Genomic DNA, 19,432 nt, shown 5'->3' with positions numbered 1-19,432 from the left:
ACTATGGTTTTATAAAGTCTTAAACATCTAAAGGGGGAAAAACTTAAGGGATGTATAAAATTTGTTTTGCCTTTTAAGAATCTTGCTTTTGTGATCATTATGCTTATTCTCAAACAGTATAAAAAATTATTGGGAATCAAGCAGATTCACTAATATCTTGATTTGTGAACTGATCTTTCCAAGTTAAAAATGTCCGTGTCAAGTTTAAATTATAACATTGTGAGTGGACTTGCAACTCCCTGAAAAAATTTTCTTTTGTGAAAATTACCACAATATATTCTAATTGAGGATTCAAGACAACTAAGAACATTTTTGCTATTTAGAGAAGCCCAGAAAATAATAAGCAGCAAAAATTTTTAAATGTTGTCATTTTGATATATAAAATATGTATGTGTGTATATATATGTTTGTAATGAATATAAAGCAAACTTCAAACACTGACAAATAGTTTTTAATAAAATTATGGCAAATTAAAATATAATATTTTCTTAATGTATCTGACTATATGATAGTGTCCTTACTTATAAAATGTATAATCATAATTTTCCCTATCAGTGATATTAAAATATTTTATAATGATTTTTTTTCTTCCTTTATTATTGTAGGGACATGTTAAATTGGCTAAATTTGGACTTTATCACATGACAGCATATGGTGATGATGTTGATTTCCCAATTGGGTAAGAATTTTTTTTTTCTAAGTTCCGGCTTAAACTTTCTAATCTTTAATGAAGTGTGTATTTTGTTAATTTATTATTTTTGACATAAAACTACCTTTTTAAAATTAAAAATATCTTAATTTTCCATACACTTCTAAGAGTAGACAATGAGTTTTTCCCAGCATACAAAAGGTCCCTGATGTTGATCTTTCATTGAATTGGTAGTGAGGCTAGCAGATTATTGACTTTCTTCACCTTATAATGCTTACTAAAATTAATTTTATTTCATTCAGAATTAGGTAAATTTAAGGCAAGAAGGCTGACAAGATTCTCACTTAATGATAATGTATGTTCCTCAAAAGACAGAAAAATCACTCTCATATTATCTTCTAATATTTCTAAGTTTAATTCCCTGTTCTTTAAGATGTAGTTGTACATTAAGCTTCAAGTCGAGTCACTGTAGCTGTCAGAGGTAATGGGGTGGATTCTCTAACTGAAAGTCTGTGTTTAAGTTTGGAGAGGTTCTGATATGGAATTCCAGATTTATGTTAGCCTCCAAAAAAGGAATGAAAGTTTATTTCATCCTGGACTCAATTGAATGCTTTGATATAGATGTTTGTATTATATTTATTGTTTGGCTGCTTTTTAAACATGTTAATAATATAATTCTTTTATAAGTGTTTAATTTTGACATTAGATACATAGAAGTTACAAAATAGTACAAAAATTTCCTGTATAGCCTTAACTCAGACTCCCCAAATGTTAACATTTCACTACATTTTTTTCTCTTTCTTTTATCTTACACATATATATGTATTTGTGTATAATATGTTTTTTCTAAATTATTTAAGAATTATTAGTGTATATAATGGTCTTTTACCCCTCAATACTTCAGTTTGTATTTCCTAAAATAAGGAATTTTCTTACATAACCACAAAACAATTATCAAAATCAGCAAATTAAAATGATATAATGCAATTTTCTAGAGACCTTAAGCATATTTCTTAATTGCTGTGAGATTCTGTTTAATAGTATCGATTTGTGTTTTGCTCTTTGGGCTCCCTAAAGTCAGTTCTGTCACTCCATTATTGGGAATTATGGTTTGGAGTCATGGAGTATGTTTCTGCAGGAAAACATTGCCTAAAAACTTAACTAGATGTTTTTAAAAAAAGATCTCATTTATAAATTACCTTTTATCTTTGTAAGTTAGCTTATAGTTTTGTCACTTAAAATTTTCATTAGCTTGGCCATAGCTATAATCTTAAAATAAATTGTTTAGTCATTCCTTCCTTTATTTATTAAGAAAATATTTATCAAATACATTTTCTTATGGCTGCTGGATATACAGACATGGATAAGATAGGTTCCCATTCTTCAAGAAACTCATTATTTAATGGGAAATTTTCTGTTTTGATGGCCTACTTATTAATGTGCATAAATTCATAGTCTTATAGTTTTACATACCAAAACTTGTGGTTGTACGCAACAAACAATTGTTTTCACAAACACAAAAACAATATTTTATAAAAATAGCCTACACTCTATTTGTTTTAAAAAAAACCTTTTGAAATAATAAAATTAAGTTCATAATAAAGCTCTGGTATCTTCATCATATGTAATAATTGCCTTTTAAAATAGCTTTTAGGCAGCTGTAGTTAATGTGCTTCTTCATTTTGTCTAAATTTGTATGAGAGAGAACTCCAAAAACAATACAAACAAAAATTAATTTTTTGCCTTTTACTTAAAGGTTCTTTAGGTTATAGTGATGAATAGAAGAAAGGAAGTGATTTTTCTTAAAGCACATCAAGGATTTTGAAGAGTTGTGTTTGAATTTAAAATGCTTGGATAGAATTGGTCTCATGTGCCATTTGGTTTGGCTTACTTTGAAGTCTTTGACCCAAAAGGTCTGAGTAGAAAGTATCAAAGAGCAAAATGTGAAACATTAGCCAGGAAAAATAAAGTGATCAAACAGCTAAGTCATGAAAGAAAATATTTACACCAGAAGAAGCTTGCAGTTGATTCAAAAGACAAATATTAAAGAACAACAAAGTAAAATGTTAACATCTGTTTCAAAATATTGTAAAGAGTTAGAAATTGGACATTCATTTTTATTTGGCCAGTAGCTTAATACCTTGTTAAAGCATCAGACAGATGGTGAAAGCCACTTACATTTATCTCACCAGTCATACTCACGGCAGAGTTCCAGTAAGACTGTTAAAATGCTATGCTAAAGAAGAGACACTTGTTGAAAGGAGATAATTTACATTTAAAAATCCTAAGTTTTATTATTTTTATTAATTAACAAGTCCTTGATAGAAAGGAAATTAGAATTTTGGGAGCAAAAGTCACCTCTATACTTCCAGAGATCACCAGTCAGAAGTTTTAGATATAACAATTTACCCATAGTATTGCTTGACTTTTCACTACCCATGCTGTTATTTTGGGGTTAGATGTGCTGGAAATCAGGATTAAAAATGAACAGTTTACCTTCTGGATGTATCATGCTAATGATGACAAAGCTAAAACATTGCATATGTGTCATGTTTTTCATTTTTAGAAAACTTCTTTATGTATTCACTAATATTTATAACAGTTTTGTGAGGTAGGCATTATTATTCCTATTTTATAGATTAAGAAACCCAAATCATATAGAATATGTAATAGGACTGAAGTTAGAATACAGGTATTATAATATTTTCATTGCTTTTCTACTAGACTTCACTTGTCTCCAGAGGTTTCACACATTCATTTAGAAGATCAATATGATCACCTTAGGGTAAAATGACATCATAGTACAAATTTATATGTATGAAAATGTGCCTCAGCCTCTTTAGTTATCAAGGAAATACAAATTAAAACTACAACGGTGTGTAGGTCCCACCCACCAGATGGCCAAACATTAAAAAGTCTGTCACTGCTGTCTAACAAGTGTTGGAGAAGTAAGCAATAGGATCTGTTGTACACTGCTCGTGGGAGTATAAATTGATACAATCCCTTTCAAAAAACATTTGGCATGATATTATAAAGTTGAAAGTGCACATGTCTTATGGCCTAGAAATTCAATCCTAGGTTTATACCCTTGGGGAAACTTTTGCAGATGTACACATAGTATTTCTAGCAACATTGTTTATAATATAAAAAGACAGGAAATAACTTAAATGCCTGTTGACATTAGAGTGAATAAATTATGATATATTCATAAAATAGAAGTAAAAATTAATGACTTAAATCTACATGAAACTATATGGATGGCTCTTTTAAATAACATTGATTAAAAAAGCAAATCACAAAGGAATACCATCAGCATAATTCCAATACTATAAAGTTCAGAAATGTGCTTGACTAAACAATATACTTTTTAGGGTTACAAACATATGGTAAAGCTATAAAGAAATGGAAGAGAATTATAGACACAAAAATTCCAGTTGTCTGTTCCTTTTGGGGGATACCAGGGAGGTATAATTAGGGAGAAGCAGAGAGGGACCTTTAGTGATAATTTCATATTCTTTACTTAAACTTCTTGATAGGTACATGGGTGTTCTTTTAAACTTTATTCTTTATACCTTATTCATTTAATATTCTGTCTTTTGTATTTACTAAAGTAATTTTCAAAAAACTTGTGTTGGTGAAGGTAAGGGGAAATAGGCACTCATATTGCTTATGAGAATATAAATTGCCATAACCTGAAAGGGCAACTTGGCAGCATGAATCAAAATTTAAAATGCATCTACCTTATGACTTTGTAGTGCCATGTCTAGGAATTTGTCTTTTGTCTACACATACATATTCATGGGAAAGGGAATATTTGTAATATATCCACGTCAGCATTGTTTGTAATAGCAAAAGAGTGGAACTCCCAACATATCCTTCTTCAGAGTTACATTAAGTAAATTAAATGCATCAATACAATAAAATTATTGGCAGTTTTCAAAAAGAATGAGGCAAATCTACACTTATTTTTTTAGAATGATCTCTAAAATATCTTTTGAGTGAAAAAGGGTACAGAATAGTGCATATAGTGTGCTTCCCTATGGGGCAATGATGATGGGTGATAAAGTTTATTTATACATACATATGTGTGGGTGACTGGAGTACAGAGATGGGAGAGAGTCTTACCTTTCAATTTATATATTTTTACAGATTTTGACATTGCTACTATTCAAAAGAATAAATACTATTTTCAAAGGTAACATATGCTTTAAATAAGAGTTAAGTATAAAGAGAAGATAGGCAGTGAGGAAGAAGGAAAAAACACCTGGAAACCTGGAAAGCTGCAAGAAGGCAATATGTTAACACAGAGGAAAGCAAAGAAAGGAACTAATATTGCAGACACACGATAGGTTTTAAATTATTTGAGACTCATGTATTTGCTCTTGATTCCTAGACATAGAAGCCTGTATTATGGTTAGTTTAGAATTCTTCCTAGAAAGAGTTGTTCGTCTAATTGCATTGAGCTTTTACATAGGTCGTACTGTACTGATAGTAAAAATGTACCACTACATACTTCTTTCCCCCTTTCTAGCTCATAGTAATTATTCATTTCTAAAATATACCATTTTAGGTATCCATCATACTTGGCACCTGAGGTAATTGCACAAGGAATTTTCAAAACCAATGATCATGTGCCAAGTGAGAAACCGTTGCCTTCTGGCCCCAAATCAGATGTCTGGTCTCTTGGAATCATTTTATTTGAGCTTTGTGTGGTATGTATAAAGAAATAGTAAACTCATAAAAATAAATTGTGTTTCTTAGAAAAGTATTTTTGGATACGAAGGCTATTTAGTAATATCAATAGCATGTTTTTGCTTTGCAAATTGACTAGATAACAGAGAAAAAAATCTCAATTTGACTTCATAAAAAATCCTGTTTGACAATTTATTTGTATATTATTTTGGTATATCTAGAAATATTGACGCTTTTATTAAGTATTAAAAATATACACTGTACTGGGCTTCCCTGGCGGCGCAGTGGTTGAGAGTCCGCCTGCCGATGCAGGGGACACGGGTTCGTGCCCCAGTCCGGGAGGATCCCACATGCCGCGGAGTGGCTGGACCCGTGAGCCATGGCCGCTGAGCCTGCACGTCCGGAGCCTGTGCTCCACAACGGGAGAGGCCACAACAGTGAGAGGCCCGCATACCGCAAAAAAAAAAAAAAAAAATATATATATATATATACATATATATATACATTGTACTAAGTATAAAAAATTAAGCATATTTAGAAACATTTACACTAAAACTGCTTACATGCTTTGGTATGTTCATGCTCTCTCTCCCTTCTGTGGTATTCTTTCTTCCTTAAATCCCTTCTCCTCTTCTGTCTCCTGTAAGACTGACTTTGTAACTGAGTTGGCTTTTTATGAGGCCTTCCTGAAATATCCTCTATATTTATTAGGGTAATAAAGACTATACAGCTATTAAAAACAAATGAATTAAAACTGCAGTAGCTTAAAAAACACAGATGTTTTTCTCCCTCATGTAACAGTCCACAGAAAGTTAGGGTGGGCTCTGTTCCACAGCATCATGAAAAAACTTAGGCTATCAGGAATGGCTCCACCATTCTCACCACCTGATTTCCAAAGATGCTCTCTTTATCCTCTTTTTTAGCTATAAGGAAGAAGAGGAGTGAATTCATGGTAACTGTCTTTAAAAAGATGATATAAAAGTTGCAGATATCAACTCTGTTCTTTTCACTAGTGGCACTTTACTCATGTGGCCACATGTAGGTTCAACAGAATACAAATGCCTAAATATTCAGAAAGAAGATCAGGATGGATTTGGAGAGACAACTAATATTTTGTCAATCCTCCCTCCAAATACCTGCCAGGGTTAGTTCCTGTCTTCTTTTCTCTCCTTTTAGCATTTGTCATGTTTGTCTACATGGACAATAAGGTCTTTAAAGGCACACATTTTTATTATTCATCTGTTGTTCTGTCTTCCAAGAGATATTTTTTAACATCTTTATTGGAGTATAATTGCTTTACAATGGTGTGTTAGTTTCTGCTTTATAACAAAGTGAATCAGCTATACGTATACATATGTTCCCATATCTGTTCCCTCTTGGGTCTCCCTCCCACCCTCCCAATCCCACCCCTCTAGGTGGTCACAAAGCACCGAGCTGATCTCTCTGTGCTATGCAGCTGCTTCCCACTAGCTATCTGTTTTACATTTGATAGTATATATAAGTCCACTCTCTTACTTCGTCCCAGCTTACCCTTCCCCCTCCCCATGTCCTCAAGTCCATTCTCTACGTCTTTGTTCCTGTCCTGCCCCTAGGTTCTTCATAACTAGTTTTTTTTTTTTTTTAGAATCCATATGTATGTGTTAGCATACAGTATTTCTTTTTCTCTTTCTGACTTACTTCACTCTGTATGTCAGAATCTAGGTCCATCCACCTCACTACAAATAACTCAATTTCATTTCGTTTTATGGCTGAGTAATATGCCATTGTATATATGTGCCACGTCTTCTTTATCCATTCATCTGTTGATGGACACTTAGGTTGCTACCATGTCCTGTATTGTAAATGGAGCTGCAATGAACATTGTGGTACATGACTCTTTTTGAATTATGGTTTTCTCAGGGTACATGCCCAGTAGTGCACTTGCTGGGTCATACGGTAGTTCTATTTTTAGTTTTTTAAGGAACCTCCATACTGTTCTCCATAGTGGCTGTATCAATTTACATTCCCACCAACAGTGCAAGAGGGTTCCCTTTTCTCCACACCCTCTCCAGCATTTACTGTTTGTACATTTTTTGATGATGGCCATTCTGAACAGTGTGAGATGTTACCTCATTATAGTTTTGATTTGCATTTCTCTAATGATTAGTGATGTTGAGCATCCTTTCATGTGTTTTTTGGCAATCTGTATATCTTCTTTGGAGACATGTCTATTTAGGTCTTCTGCCCATTTTTGGATTAGGTTGTTTTTTTGATATTGAGCTGCATGAGCTGCTTGTAAATTTTGGAGATTAATCCTTTGTCAGTTGCTTCATTTGCAAATATTCTCTCCCATTCTGAGGGTTGTCCTTTTGTCTTGTTTATGGTTTCCTTTGCTGTGCAAAAGCTTTGAAGTTTCATTAGGTCCCATTTGTTTATTTTTGTTTTTATTTCCATTTCTCTAGGAAGTGGGTCAAAAAGGATCTTGCTGTGATTTATGTCATAGAGTGTTCTGCCTATGTTTTCCTTGAAGAGTCTTATAGTGTCTGGCCTTACATTTAGGTCTTTAATCCATTTTTAGTTTATTTTTGTGTATGGTGTTAGGGAGTGTTCTAATTTCATTGTTTGACATGTAGCTGTCCAGTCTTCCCAGCACCACTTATTGAAGTGGCCGTCTTTTCTCCATTGTATATTCTTGTCTCCATTATCAAAAATAACATGACCATATTTGCGTGGGTTTATCGCTGGGCTTTCTATCCTGTTCCATTGATCTATCTTTCTGTTTTTGTGCCAGTACCATACTGTCTTGATTACTGTAACTTTGTAGTAAGGTCTGAAGTCAAGGAGCCTGATTCCTCCAGCTCCGTTTTCCTTTCTCAAGATTGCATTGGCTATTCAGGGTCTTTTGTGTTTCCATACAAATTGTGCAATTTTTTGTTTTAGTCCTGTGAAAAATGCCATTGGTAGTTTGATAGGGATTGCATTGAATCTGTAGATTGCTTTGGGTAGTATAGCCATGTTCACAATGTTGATTCTTCCAATCCAAGAACATGATATATCTCTCCATGTGTTTGTATCATCTTTAATTTCTTTCATCAGTGCCTTATAGTTTTCTACGTACAGGTCTTTGGCCTCCTTAGGTAAGTTTATTCCTAGGTATTTTGTTCTTTTTGTTGCATTGGTAAATGGGAGTGTTTCCTTAATTTCTCTTTCAGATATTTCATCATTAGTGTTTAAGAATGCAAGTTATTTCTGTGCATTAATTTTGTATCCTGCTACTTTACCAAATTCATTCATTCGCTCTAGCAGTTTTCTGATAGAGTCTTTAGGACACTCTGTGTATAGTGTCATGTCACCTGCAAACAGTGACAGCTTTACTTCTTCTTTTCCGATTTGGATTCTTTTTACTTCTTTTTCTTCTCTGATTGCTGTGGATAAAACTTCCAAAACAATGATGAATAATAGTGGTGAAAGTAGGCAACCTTGTCTTTTTCCTGACCTTAGTGGAAATGCTTTCAGTTTTTCACCGTTTAGAACAATGTTGGCTGTGGGTTTGTCATATATGGCCTTTATTATGTGGAGTTAAGTTCCGTCTTCGCCTACTTTCTGGAGGGTTTTTATCATTAATGGATGTTGAATTTTGTCAAAAGCTTTTTCTGCATCTTTTGAGCTGATCATATGGTTTTTTTCCTTCAATTTCTTAATATGGTGTATCACATTTATTGATTTGCGTGTACTGAAGAATCCTTGCAATCCTAGGATAAACCCCACTTGATCATGGTGTATGATCCTTTTAATGTGCTGTTGGATTCTGTTTGCTAGTATTTTGTTGAGGATTTTTGCATCTGTGTTCATCAGTGATATTGGCCTGTAGTTTTCTTTCTTTGTGACATCTTTGTCTGTTTTTGGTATCATGCTGATGGTGGCCTCGTAGAATGAGTTTGGGAGTGTTCCTTCCTCTGCAGTTTTTTTGAAGAGTTTGAGAAGGACGGGTTAGCTCTTCTCTAAATGTTTGATAGAATTCGCCTGTGAAGCCATCTGGTCCTGGGCTTTTGTTTGTTGGAAGATTTTTAATCACAGTCTCAATTTCAGTGCTAGTGATTTGTCTTTATTTTTTCTATTCTTCCCGGTTTAGTCTCGGAAGGTTGTGCTTTTCTAAGAATGTGTCCATTTCTTCCAGGTTGTCCATTTTATTGGCATATAGTTGCTTGTAGTAATCTCTCATGATCCTTTGTATTTCTGCAGTGTCAGTTGCTACTTCTCCTTTTTCATTTCTAATTCTGTTGATTTGTTTCTTCTCCGTCTTTTTCTTGATGAGTCTGGCTAATGGTTTATCAATTTTGTTTATCTTCTCAAGGAACCAGCTTTTAGTTTTATTGATCTTTGCTATCCTTTCCTTCATTTCATTTTCATTTGTTTCTGATCTGATCTTTACGATTTCTTTCCTTCTGGTAATTTTGGGGTTTTTTTGTTCTTGTTTCTCTAATTGCTTTAGGTATATGGTTAGGTTGTTTATTTGAGATGTTTCTTCTTTCTTAAACTTTGCTATAAACTTCCCTCTTAGAACTGCTTTTGCTGCATCCCACAGGTTTTGGGTCATCATCTTTTCATTGTCATTTGATTCTAGGTATTTTTTTATTTCCTCAGTGATCTCTTGGTTATTTAGTAGTGTATTGTTTAGCCTCCATGTGTTTGCATTTTTTACAGAATTTTTCCTGTAATTGATACCTAGTCCCATAGTGTTGTGGTCAGAAAAGACCCTTGATACGCTTTCAATTTTCTTAAATTTACCAAGGCTTGATTTGTGACCCAAGATATGATGTATCCTGGAGAATGTTCCATGAGCACTTGAGAAGAAAGTGTATTCTGTTGTTTTTAGATGGAATGTCCCGTAAATATCCATTAAGTCCATCTTGTTTAATGTATCATTTAAAGCTTGTGTTTCCTTATTTATTTTCATTTTGAATGATCTGCCCACTGGTGAAAGTCGGGTGTTAAAGTCCCCTACTATTGTTGTGTTACTGTCAATTTCCCCATTTATGGCTGTTAGCATTTGCCTTATGTACTGAGGTGCTCCTATGTTGGGTGCATAAATATTTATAATTGTTATATCTTCTTCTTGGATTGATCCCTTGATCATTATGTAGTGTCCTTCTTTGTCTCTTGTAATTGTCTTTGTTTTAAAGTCTATTTTGTCTGATATGAGAATTGCTACTCCACCTTTCTTTTGATTTCCATTTGCATGGAATATCTTTTTCCTTCCCCTCACTTTCAGTCTGTATGTGTCCCTAGGTCTGAAGTGGGTCTCTTGTAGACTGCATATGCACGGGTCTTGTTTTTGTATCCATTCAGCCAGTGTATGTCTTTTGGTTGGAGCATTTAATCCATTTACATTGGAGGTAATTATCAATATGTATGTTCCTATTACCATTCTCTTAACTCTTTTGGGTTTGTTATTGTAGGTCTTTTCCTTCACTTGTGTTTCCTGCCTAGAGAAGTTCCTTAAGCATTTGTTGTAAAGCTGGTTTGGTGGTGCTGAATTCTCTTAGCTTTTGCTTGTCTGTAAAGGTTTTAATTTCTCCATCGAATCTGAATGAGATCCTTCCTGGGTAGAGTAATCTTGGTTGTAGGTTTTTCCCTTTCATCACTTTAAATATGTCCAGCCACTCCCTTCTGGCTTGCAGAGTTTCTGCTGAAAGATCAGCTGTTAACCTTATGGGAATTTCCTTGTATGTTATTTGTTGTTTTTCCTTTGCTGCTTTTATTATTTTTTCTTTGTATTTAATTTTTGATAGTTTGATTGATATGTGTATTGACGTGTTCCTCCTTGGATTTTTCCTGTATGAGACTCTCTGTGCTTCCTGGACTTGATTAACTATTTCCTTTCCCATATTAGGGAATTTTTCTATTATAATCTCTTCAAGTATTTTCCCAGTCCCTTTCTTTTTCTCTTCTTCTTCTGGGACCCCTATAATTCAAATATTGGTGTGTTTAATGTTGTCACAGAGGTCTCTGAGAGTCTCCTCAATTCTTTTCATTCTTTTTTCTTTATTCTGCTCTGCAGTAGTTACTTGCGCTCTTTTACCTTCCAGGTCACTTATCCATTCTTCTGCATCAGTTTTTCTGCTATTGATTCCTTCTGGAGAATTTTAAATTTCATTTATTGTGTCCTTCATCATTTTTTGTTTGCTCTTTATTCTTCTAGATCCTTGTAAAACGTTTCGTGTATTTTCTCCATTCTGTTTCCAAGATTTGCATCCACTATTTCCAAGATTTGCATCCACTTTTTTTATCATTACTCTGAATTCTTTTTCAGGTAGCCTGCCTATTTCCTCTTCATTTGTTTGGTGTGGTGGGTTTTTACCTTGCTCCTTCATCTGCTGTGTGTTTCTCTGTCTTCTCATTTTGCTTAACTTACTGTGTTTGGGGGTCTCCTTTTTGCAGGCTGCAGGTTCGTAGTTCCCATCATTTTTGGTATCTGTTCCCAGAGGCTAAGGTTGGTTTAGTGGGTTGTGTAGGCGTCTTGGTGGAGGGGACTAGTGCCTGTGTTCTGCTGGATGTGGCTGGATGTTGTCTTTCTTGTGGGCAGGACCACGTCTGGTGGTGTGTTTTGGGGTGTCTGTGACCTTATGATTTTAGGCAGCCTCTCTGATAATGGGTGGGGTTGTTTTCTTGTCTTGCTAATTGTTTGTCGTAGGGTGTCCAGCACTGTAACTTGCTGGTCATTGAGTGGATCTGGGTTTTAGCGTTGAGATGGAGATCTCTGGGAAAGCTTTTGCCATTTGATATTATGTGGGGCCAGTAGGTCTCTGGTGGATCAGTATCCTGCACTCGGCTCTCCCACTTTAGAGCTATAGGCCTGATACCCAGCCGGAGCACCAAGACCCTGTCAGCCACAAGGCTCAGAAGTAAAGGGAGAAAAAGGAAAGAATTAAAGAAAGAATAAAATAAAATAAAGTTAAAAAATTAAAATAAAAAATTATTAAAAGTAAAAAAATTAATAAGTAATTTCAAAAAGGAAAAATAAATGAAAGAAAGAAGAGAGCAACCAAACCAAAGAACAAATCCACCAGTGATAAGAAGTGCTAAAATCTATACTAAAAACAACAACAACAATAAAAAACGGACAGACAGAACCCTCGGACAAATGTTAAAAGCAAAGCTATACAGAAAAAAATGACACAGAGAAGCATACACATACACACTCACAAAAAGAGGAAAAGGAAGAAAATATATATACCGTTGCTCCCAAAGTCCACCTGCTCAATTTTGGGTTGATTCATTGTCCATTCAGGTATTCCAGAGATGCAGGGTACATCACATTGATTGTGGAGATTTAATCTGCTGCTCCTGAAGCTGCTGGGAGAGATTTCCCTTTCTCTTCTTTGTTCACAGATCCTGGGGTTCAGCTTTGGATTTGGCCCTGCCTGTGCGTGTAGGTCGCCTGAGGGCATCTGTTCTTTGCTCAGACCCGACAGGGTTAAAGGAGGGGCTGATTAGGGGGCTCTGGCTCACTCAGGCCGGGGAAGGGAGGGGTACGGAACGTGGGGGGAGCCTTAGGTGGCAGAGGCTGGCGTGATGTTGCAACAGCCTGAGGTGAGCTGTGACTTCTCCCGGGGAAGTTGTCCATGGATCATGGGACCCTGGCGGTGGCGGGCTGCACAGGCTCCTGGGATGGGAGGTGTGGCTAGTGACCTGTGCTTGCACACAGGCTTAACATTTCATGCCCATCTCTGGTGTCCGCACTGATATCTGCGGCTTGCACCCGTCTCTGGAGCTTGTTTAGGTGGTGCTCTGAATCCCCTCTCCTTGCACAACCCAAAACAATGGTCTCTTGCCTCTTAGGCAGGTCCAGACTTTTTCCTGGACTCCCTCCTGGCTAGCTGTGGCGCACCAGCCCCCTTCAGGCTGTGTTCACGCAGCCAACCCCAGTCCTCTCCCGGGGATCTGACCTCCGAAGCCTGAGTCTCAGCTCCCAGCCCCGACCTGTCCCGGCGGGTGAGCGGACAAGCCTCTCAGGCTGTTGAGTGCTGGTCGGCACCAATCCTCTGTGCGGAATCTTTCTGCTTTTCCCTCTGCATCCCTGTTGCTGCGCTCTCCTCCGTGGCTCCAAAGCTCCCCCCCCGCCCCCCTGTCTCTGCCCGTGAAGGGGCTTCCTAGTGTGTGGAAACCTTTCCTCCTTCACAGCTCCCTCCCAGAGGTGCAGGTCCTGTCCATATTCTTTTGTCTATGTTTTTTCTTTTTTCTTTTGCCCTACCCAGGTACTTGGGAAGTTTCTTGCCTTTAGGGATGTCTGAGGTCTCCTGCCAAAGTTCTGTAGGTGTTCTGTAGGAGTTGTTCCACATGTAGTTGTATTTCTGATGTATTTGTGGAGAGGAAGGTGATCTCCACATCTTACTCCTCCGCCATCCTGAAGGTCTCTCTCTTCCAGGAGATTTTAAAATTATTTTGGAAGTATTAACTCATTGATCTTTACCATATCTAAGATTTAGGATGACATTATGTTCTTCATTTTGTGTGTTTTCAGAACTAATTCAACAGTGGAGGAGGTAAAGCATAATAGTTAAGAGACAGCCTTTTGTAGTCAGAGAGAACTGGGTTTGAAATCTAATGCAGCAAAATATAGTTGTATGACTTAGGGTAACTAACTTCTTAAGGCTTTGGTTCTACTTCCATGAATAATAATAGTATCTATATTGTAAAGCTGTTGGAAAAATTAAATGAAATAACGTATATAAAGTACTTAGTATAGGGTGTTGCTTTGCAAACAGTCCATAAATGGTAGCTTTTATTATTAATATTTAAATATTCACAAAAACATGGTAGCTTACATATTGGCACTGCTTTTTCTAAGGGAAAATGCCAGATTTTCTGATTCTTTGCTATCCTTTTTTGTGAATCTCATTTTTGTTTAAAATCATAGCCTAAATGAAGAATTTTATTGGAATGTGAAGTATACATAAGTGTAAATGTGAAGTATGTAGCTTTTCCTTTTTATTACCATCATTTATATTTAAACTCTTTACTAATGATCTAGGTATGTCTCATATGAGTAATTTGATTCAGCAAATGTTGATGAATCTTTACTGTGTGTATAGCAATGCAGTAGGAATAAACTGGGATTAAGGTGCATTGTCAAAGAGTTTATAATTTAATGCAAATTCATTAACTTTGAAGATAAACACAGAGAGCTGTGTGAATTCCAAGAAAGGAAATATTAATTCCATGATAGGGGCTTCATGACATTTTTTTTTTCATGACATTTTAAGTGGTGCTCAAAGTTTAGAGTCCAGTTTTAAGACGGATTAAATCTTCTACCTTATCAAACCTTTAGATTTGATACAAAATATTAAGCTATTAATTGATAACACACCAACAGTTAACAAAGGGAACTTTTGGCAGGTTAGAAATTTTAAGGAAATAGACGAAAAGCTATAGCACTTTGCTAGGAAGATCTTGCCATATTACCAGAAAGTCAGTACAGCTGCTCTTCACCCAGAAGTTTCCATAGTCCAAAACATGTATAGGAGAATTCTGTATTAAAAAATGAGTACATATCTAAGAAACACCAAGCATCTAAAGTTGGCCTCTACTATAAAAAAGGAACAACGAATAGAGTTTACATTTTATTACAAATAGAAAGGACTTTATAATAAATGTATGTGTTCTTTAAGAGATAAAGGAAACAATTCAATTTATGAAACAATTACAGAAACTAGGAACCAAGAACATTTACTGAAAAAAAGCAAGAATCAGCTAAGAGTTTTAAGAGAAAAGAATGTAATTATTAAAATAAAGAACTAAATAAATGGATCATAGGAAACTGGACACACAACACTGAGTTAATCTCCCAGGATATGACACAAATAGATAAAAAGATTGAAAATATAAAAGAAATTTTAAAAGACAGACAAGATAGATTCAGATGTTCTAATATCTTATAATATCAAAAGTAGAGAGTAAAGTTCTCAATTTGAAAGAACATACTAATTACCTTGCAAGGCAAAAGAAAAAAAAATCACAACATACAAACAACAACAACAAATAGCTAGAAATCTTATACTAAACTTTTAGGAGATGACTAATGATGAAATAGTGAGTAACATTTATTGAGCACTTCGTAAGAGCCAGGTACTTTTCTAACGTATTTACATCTATTATCTCAATCCGTACTCTTGCCAGTCTTATAAAGTTTATCTAATTACTATCTTTACAGATTAGGAAATTGAGGTACAGAGAGGTTAAACAACCTGTCCTAGTTACATAGCAGTAACTAATTCAGCAGATTTGTGTCCATCAATCTGTGTCCAAAGCCTTATGTACCCTTAACCAACATGCTAAGCTGCCTTTACTAAGCTGTGATGTCTTTATCAGTGTTGAGAAAATCTTAAAATGTGCCAGAGAAAAGACATATTACCTACAAAGAATAACAATTAGATTGGTATTAAACTTCTTAGCAGTGTGAATGCAAGAAAACAGTGGGACAGTGCCATCAAAGTGCTGAGAGAAAGGATTTTGAATTCTTTAAGTCACAAAACTACCAGTTGGGAGTAAGAATTAAACAAAGGATATAGTTGGCCCTCTGTATTTGTGGATTCTGCATCTACGGATTCAACCAACCATGGATTGAAAATATTTGAAAAAAAATTCCAGAAAGTTCCAAAAAGCAAAACTTAAATTTGCCATGCAACAGTACTGTTTACATAGCATTTACATTTTATTTATAACTATTTACATAGCATTTGCATTGTATTAGGTATTATAAGTAATCTAGAAATGATTTAAAGTATAAGGGAGGATGTGTGTAGGTTATATGCAAATACTATGCCATTTTAAATAAAGGACTTGAACATCAGTGGATTTTGGTATCCAAGTAGGTCCTGGAACCAGTCCCCCCTGGATAGTGAGGGATGACTATACAGAATTTTGATAGACACGAAGAAAAAATTAGTAGTAGAGAAGTAACACGAGTCTGAATAGTAGAGTGTGTTCACTGTATTGCAAGTAATCAAATTTAACTGCTTCGTGTGTGTGTGTGTATGTGTTTTCATCACAGGATAGATAAATAGTAAGCATTTAAACTGAAAAGTTATTTTGGAGCCATATTCTAGGAGACTTTGAATGCTGTATTGAGAGATTTATATTTAGTTATGTAAGGTATGGAGGACTATTTAAAGTTTTTAAGTAAACTGAAATCAATTATTATTTTTTACTTTTTTTTTGCGGTACGCGGGCCTCTCACTGTGCGGCCTCTCCCGTTGCAGAGCACAGGCTCCGGACACGCAGGCTCAGCAGCCATGGCTCACGGGCCTAGCCACTCCGCGGCATGTGGGATCTTTCCGGACCGGGGCACGAACCTGTGTCCCCTGCATCAGCAGGCGGACTCTAAACCACTGCGCCACCAGGGAAGCCCTGAAATCAGTTAATTTTTTAAGGTGGTTCTTTTTAAAAATTTTTTATTGGAGTATAGTTGTTTACAATGTTGTGTTAGTTTCAGGTGTACAGCAAAGTGAATCAGTTATACATATATCAACTCTTCTTTAGATTCTTTTTTTTAGGTCGTTACAGAGTATTGTGTAGAGTTCCCTGTGCTATACAGTAGGTCCTTATTAGTTATCTATTTTATATATTGTAGTGTGTATATGTCAATCCCAATCTCCCAATTTATCCCTTTCCCCCTGGTAACCCTAAGATTGTTTTCTACATCTGTGACTCTATTTTTGTTTTGTAGATAAGTTCATTTGTACTATTAGTTTAGATTCCACGTATAAGCAATATCATATGATATTTGTCCTTCTCTGTCTGACTTACATCACTCAGTAGGACAATTTCTAGGTCTATCCATTGTTGCTGCAAATGGCATTATTTTGTTCTGTTTTATGGCTGAGTGATATTTCATTGTGTATATGTACCACATCTTCTGTATTCATTCTTCTGTCAATGGACATTTAGGTTGCTTCCACCTGGCTATTGTAAATAGTGCTGCAATGAACATTGGGGTGCATGTATCTTTGCGAATTTTGGTTTTCTCAGAGTATATGCCCAGAAGTAGGATTGCTGGATCATATGGTAGCTCTTAGTTTAGTTTTTTTTTAAGAAACCTCCATACTGTTCTCCATAGAAGCTGTACCAATTTATCTTCCTACCAACAGTGTAGAAGGGATCCCTTTTCCCCACACCCTCTCCAACATTTATTGTTTGTAGATTATTTTGATGGTGACGGTTCTAACTAGTGTGAGGTGATCCCTCATTGTAGTTTTGATTTGTACTTTTCTAATAATTAGTGATGTTGAACATCTTTTCATGTGCTTTTTGGCCATCTGTATGTCTTCTTTGGATAAATGTCTGTTTAGATCTTCTGCCCATTATTTTGATTGGGTTTTTTTTTTTTGTTTGTTTTGTTATTGAGCTGCATGAGCTGTTTGTATATTTTGGAGATTAATCCCTTGTCAGTTGCTTCATTTGCAAATACTTTCTCCCATTCTGTGGGTTGTCTTTTTGTTTTGTTTATGGTTTCCTTTGCTGTGCAAAAGCTTTTAAGTTTAATTAGGTCCCATTTGTTTATTTTTGTTTTTATTATCATTACTCTAGGAGGTGGATCAAAAAAGGATCTTGCTTCGATTTATGTCAGAGAGTGTTCTGCCTGTGTTTTCCTCTACGAGTTTTATAGTATCTGGCCTTTAGGTCTACAAGATTAATGTTGATAGTAGTGTAAGTGATTGAGAAGAGAGAGAGGAATGGCAACTTGTTTTCAGTGATCTCTCCACCTGTAGTTCTAATTTCATAAGTCTTCAAGAGATTTTTTTCCTCTGTATTAAAAAAACAGAAAATCAGAGCCTCTTTTTCTCTAGAGACCAAGCTGTCTTCTTAAGCCTTTTCCTTCTAAGTCTATTTAAATGATCATATAAGTTTAATTTGTTAATAATTAGAGAAACATAATAATAGCCAACATTTATGAAGCATTTTCTTTATTCAGAAAATGCTAAGCACTTTTTTATACATCATATAACCTTCACTGTACCCTGTGTGGCATATATAGTTAATATTCCAATTTATAAATGAGAAAAGTGAGGCTTAAGGTGGTTAAGTAATTTGCCCAAGTTATATAATTGGTGGTAGAAAGTCCAACTTGGCACTCGGTAGTCGCTCAACACATGATCATTAGTTAAAGTTGTAAGTGTTTAAGACTCCATTCCAAGGAGCCCCATGAAGCCAACTATTAAGGAAACAACTAAAATACAATGTATGTGTCTTATAAAGAAATATACCAGGTGCTATGGGAACACAAAAATGGTTGTCTTAAGTCACTTTGGGAAGAGGAAAGAGTGTCATGGAATGTTTCTTAATGGAGATAACAGACTACCTGGATCATGCTATATAAGTAAGAATTAACTGGGTAGATGAAAGGGTAATATGGCATCTTGGTCTTTTAATCAAATAAGACTCCTGGAGTTCCTCTAGACCACCAGGTATATGTAGGTCTCAAAAATGAAGAATGCTTGAGATCAAACTAAAATGTAATGATCCTTAGATATATGAAATGCTTAAGTGTTAAATATTAGGCAACATTAAAAAAAATGTTACATCACCAATGATTTTTCTTTAGTGGAGCCAACACAAAAAATCTAATAAAACCTCTGAAGAGAAATAGAGGTAACTGATAAAATCATTTTCAGTGCTGAAAAAACAAGACCTCCCTGTGAAGAATGATGTAAATGTTAACAAGAATTTCTTTTCTCATTTTATTTAGGGAAGAAAACTATTTCAGAGTTTGGATATTTCTGAAAGACTAAAATTTTTGCTTACACTGGGTAAGTGTCTCACAATTGATTATCTTTCAACTATAAATATAATCTTTAGTGCCAGTAGTTATGCATATTGAGAACGTGTTCTTCAAAATAGTGGATACACTGAAATATCCTCACTTTCTTTAATTTTCTAATGATCAGTGGTAAGCATTAACAGGACAGTTTAAGAAGTTCCTTTGAAGTATTATAGGACAGCTTTCCTCATTCACTAAGGAATTATAATGTACATGGATATAATCTTAGCATGATCTAGCCAAGTAAACTAACTTGTGAAATCAAAATATGAGATTATAAAATTGTACTTCAC

At 35.2% G+C, this 19,432-nt stretch overlaps 1 protein-coding gene across 4 annotated transcripts in view; it reads left to right on the top strand.

Moving 5' to 3' along the window:
* Nucleotides 1-19,432, top strand: part of TBCK (TBC1 domain containing kinase) — a 224,696-nt gene that overhangs the window by 39,741 nt on the left and 165,523 nt on the right. For 2 of the 4 annotated variants that reach the window (XM_065877595.1, XM_065877594.1), the window contains 3 exons: nucleotides 606-679; nucleotides 5,220-5,361; nucleotides 19,068-19,128. In XM_065877595.1, coding sequence (XP_065733667.1) covers nucleotides 606-679; nucleotides 5,220-5,361; nucleotides 19,068-19,128 — 277 coding nt within the window. The remainder of the gene's footprint in view (nucleotides 1-605; nucleotides 680-5,219; nucleotides 5,362-19,067; nucleotides 19,129-19,432) is intronic. The other 2 variants (XM_065877596.1, XM_065877597.1) reach the window with 2 other exon arrangements.

Source organism: Phocoena phocoena, chromosome 5 (assembly GCF_963924675.1).
Source record: "Phocoena phocoena chromosome 5, mPhoPho1.1, whole genome shotgun sequence".
Lineage (NCBI taxonomy): Eukaryota > Metazoa > Chordata > Mammalia > Artiodactyla > Phocoenidae > Phocoena > Phocoena phocoena.
This window is presented reverse-complemented; position numbering and strand designations above follow the sequence as displayed.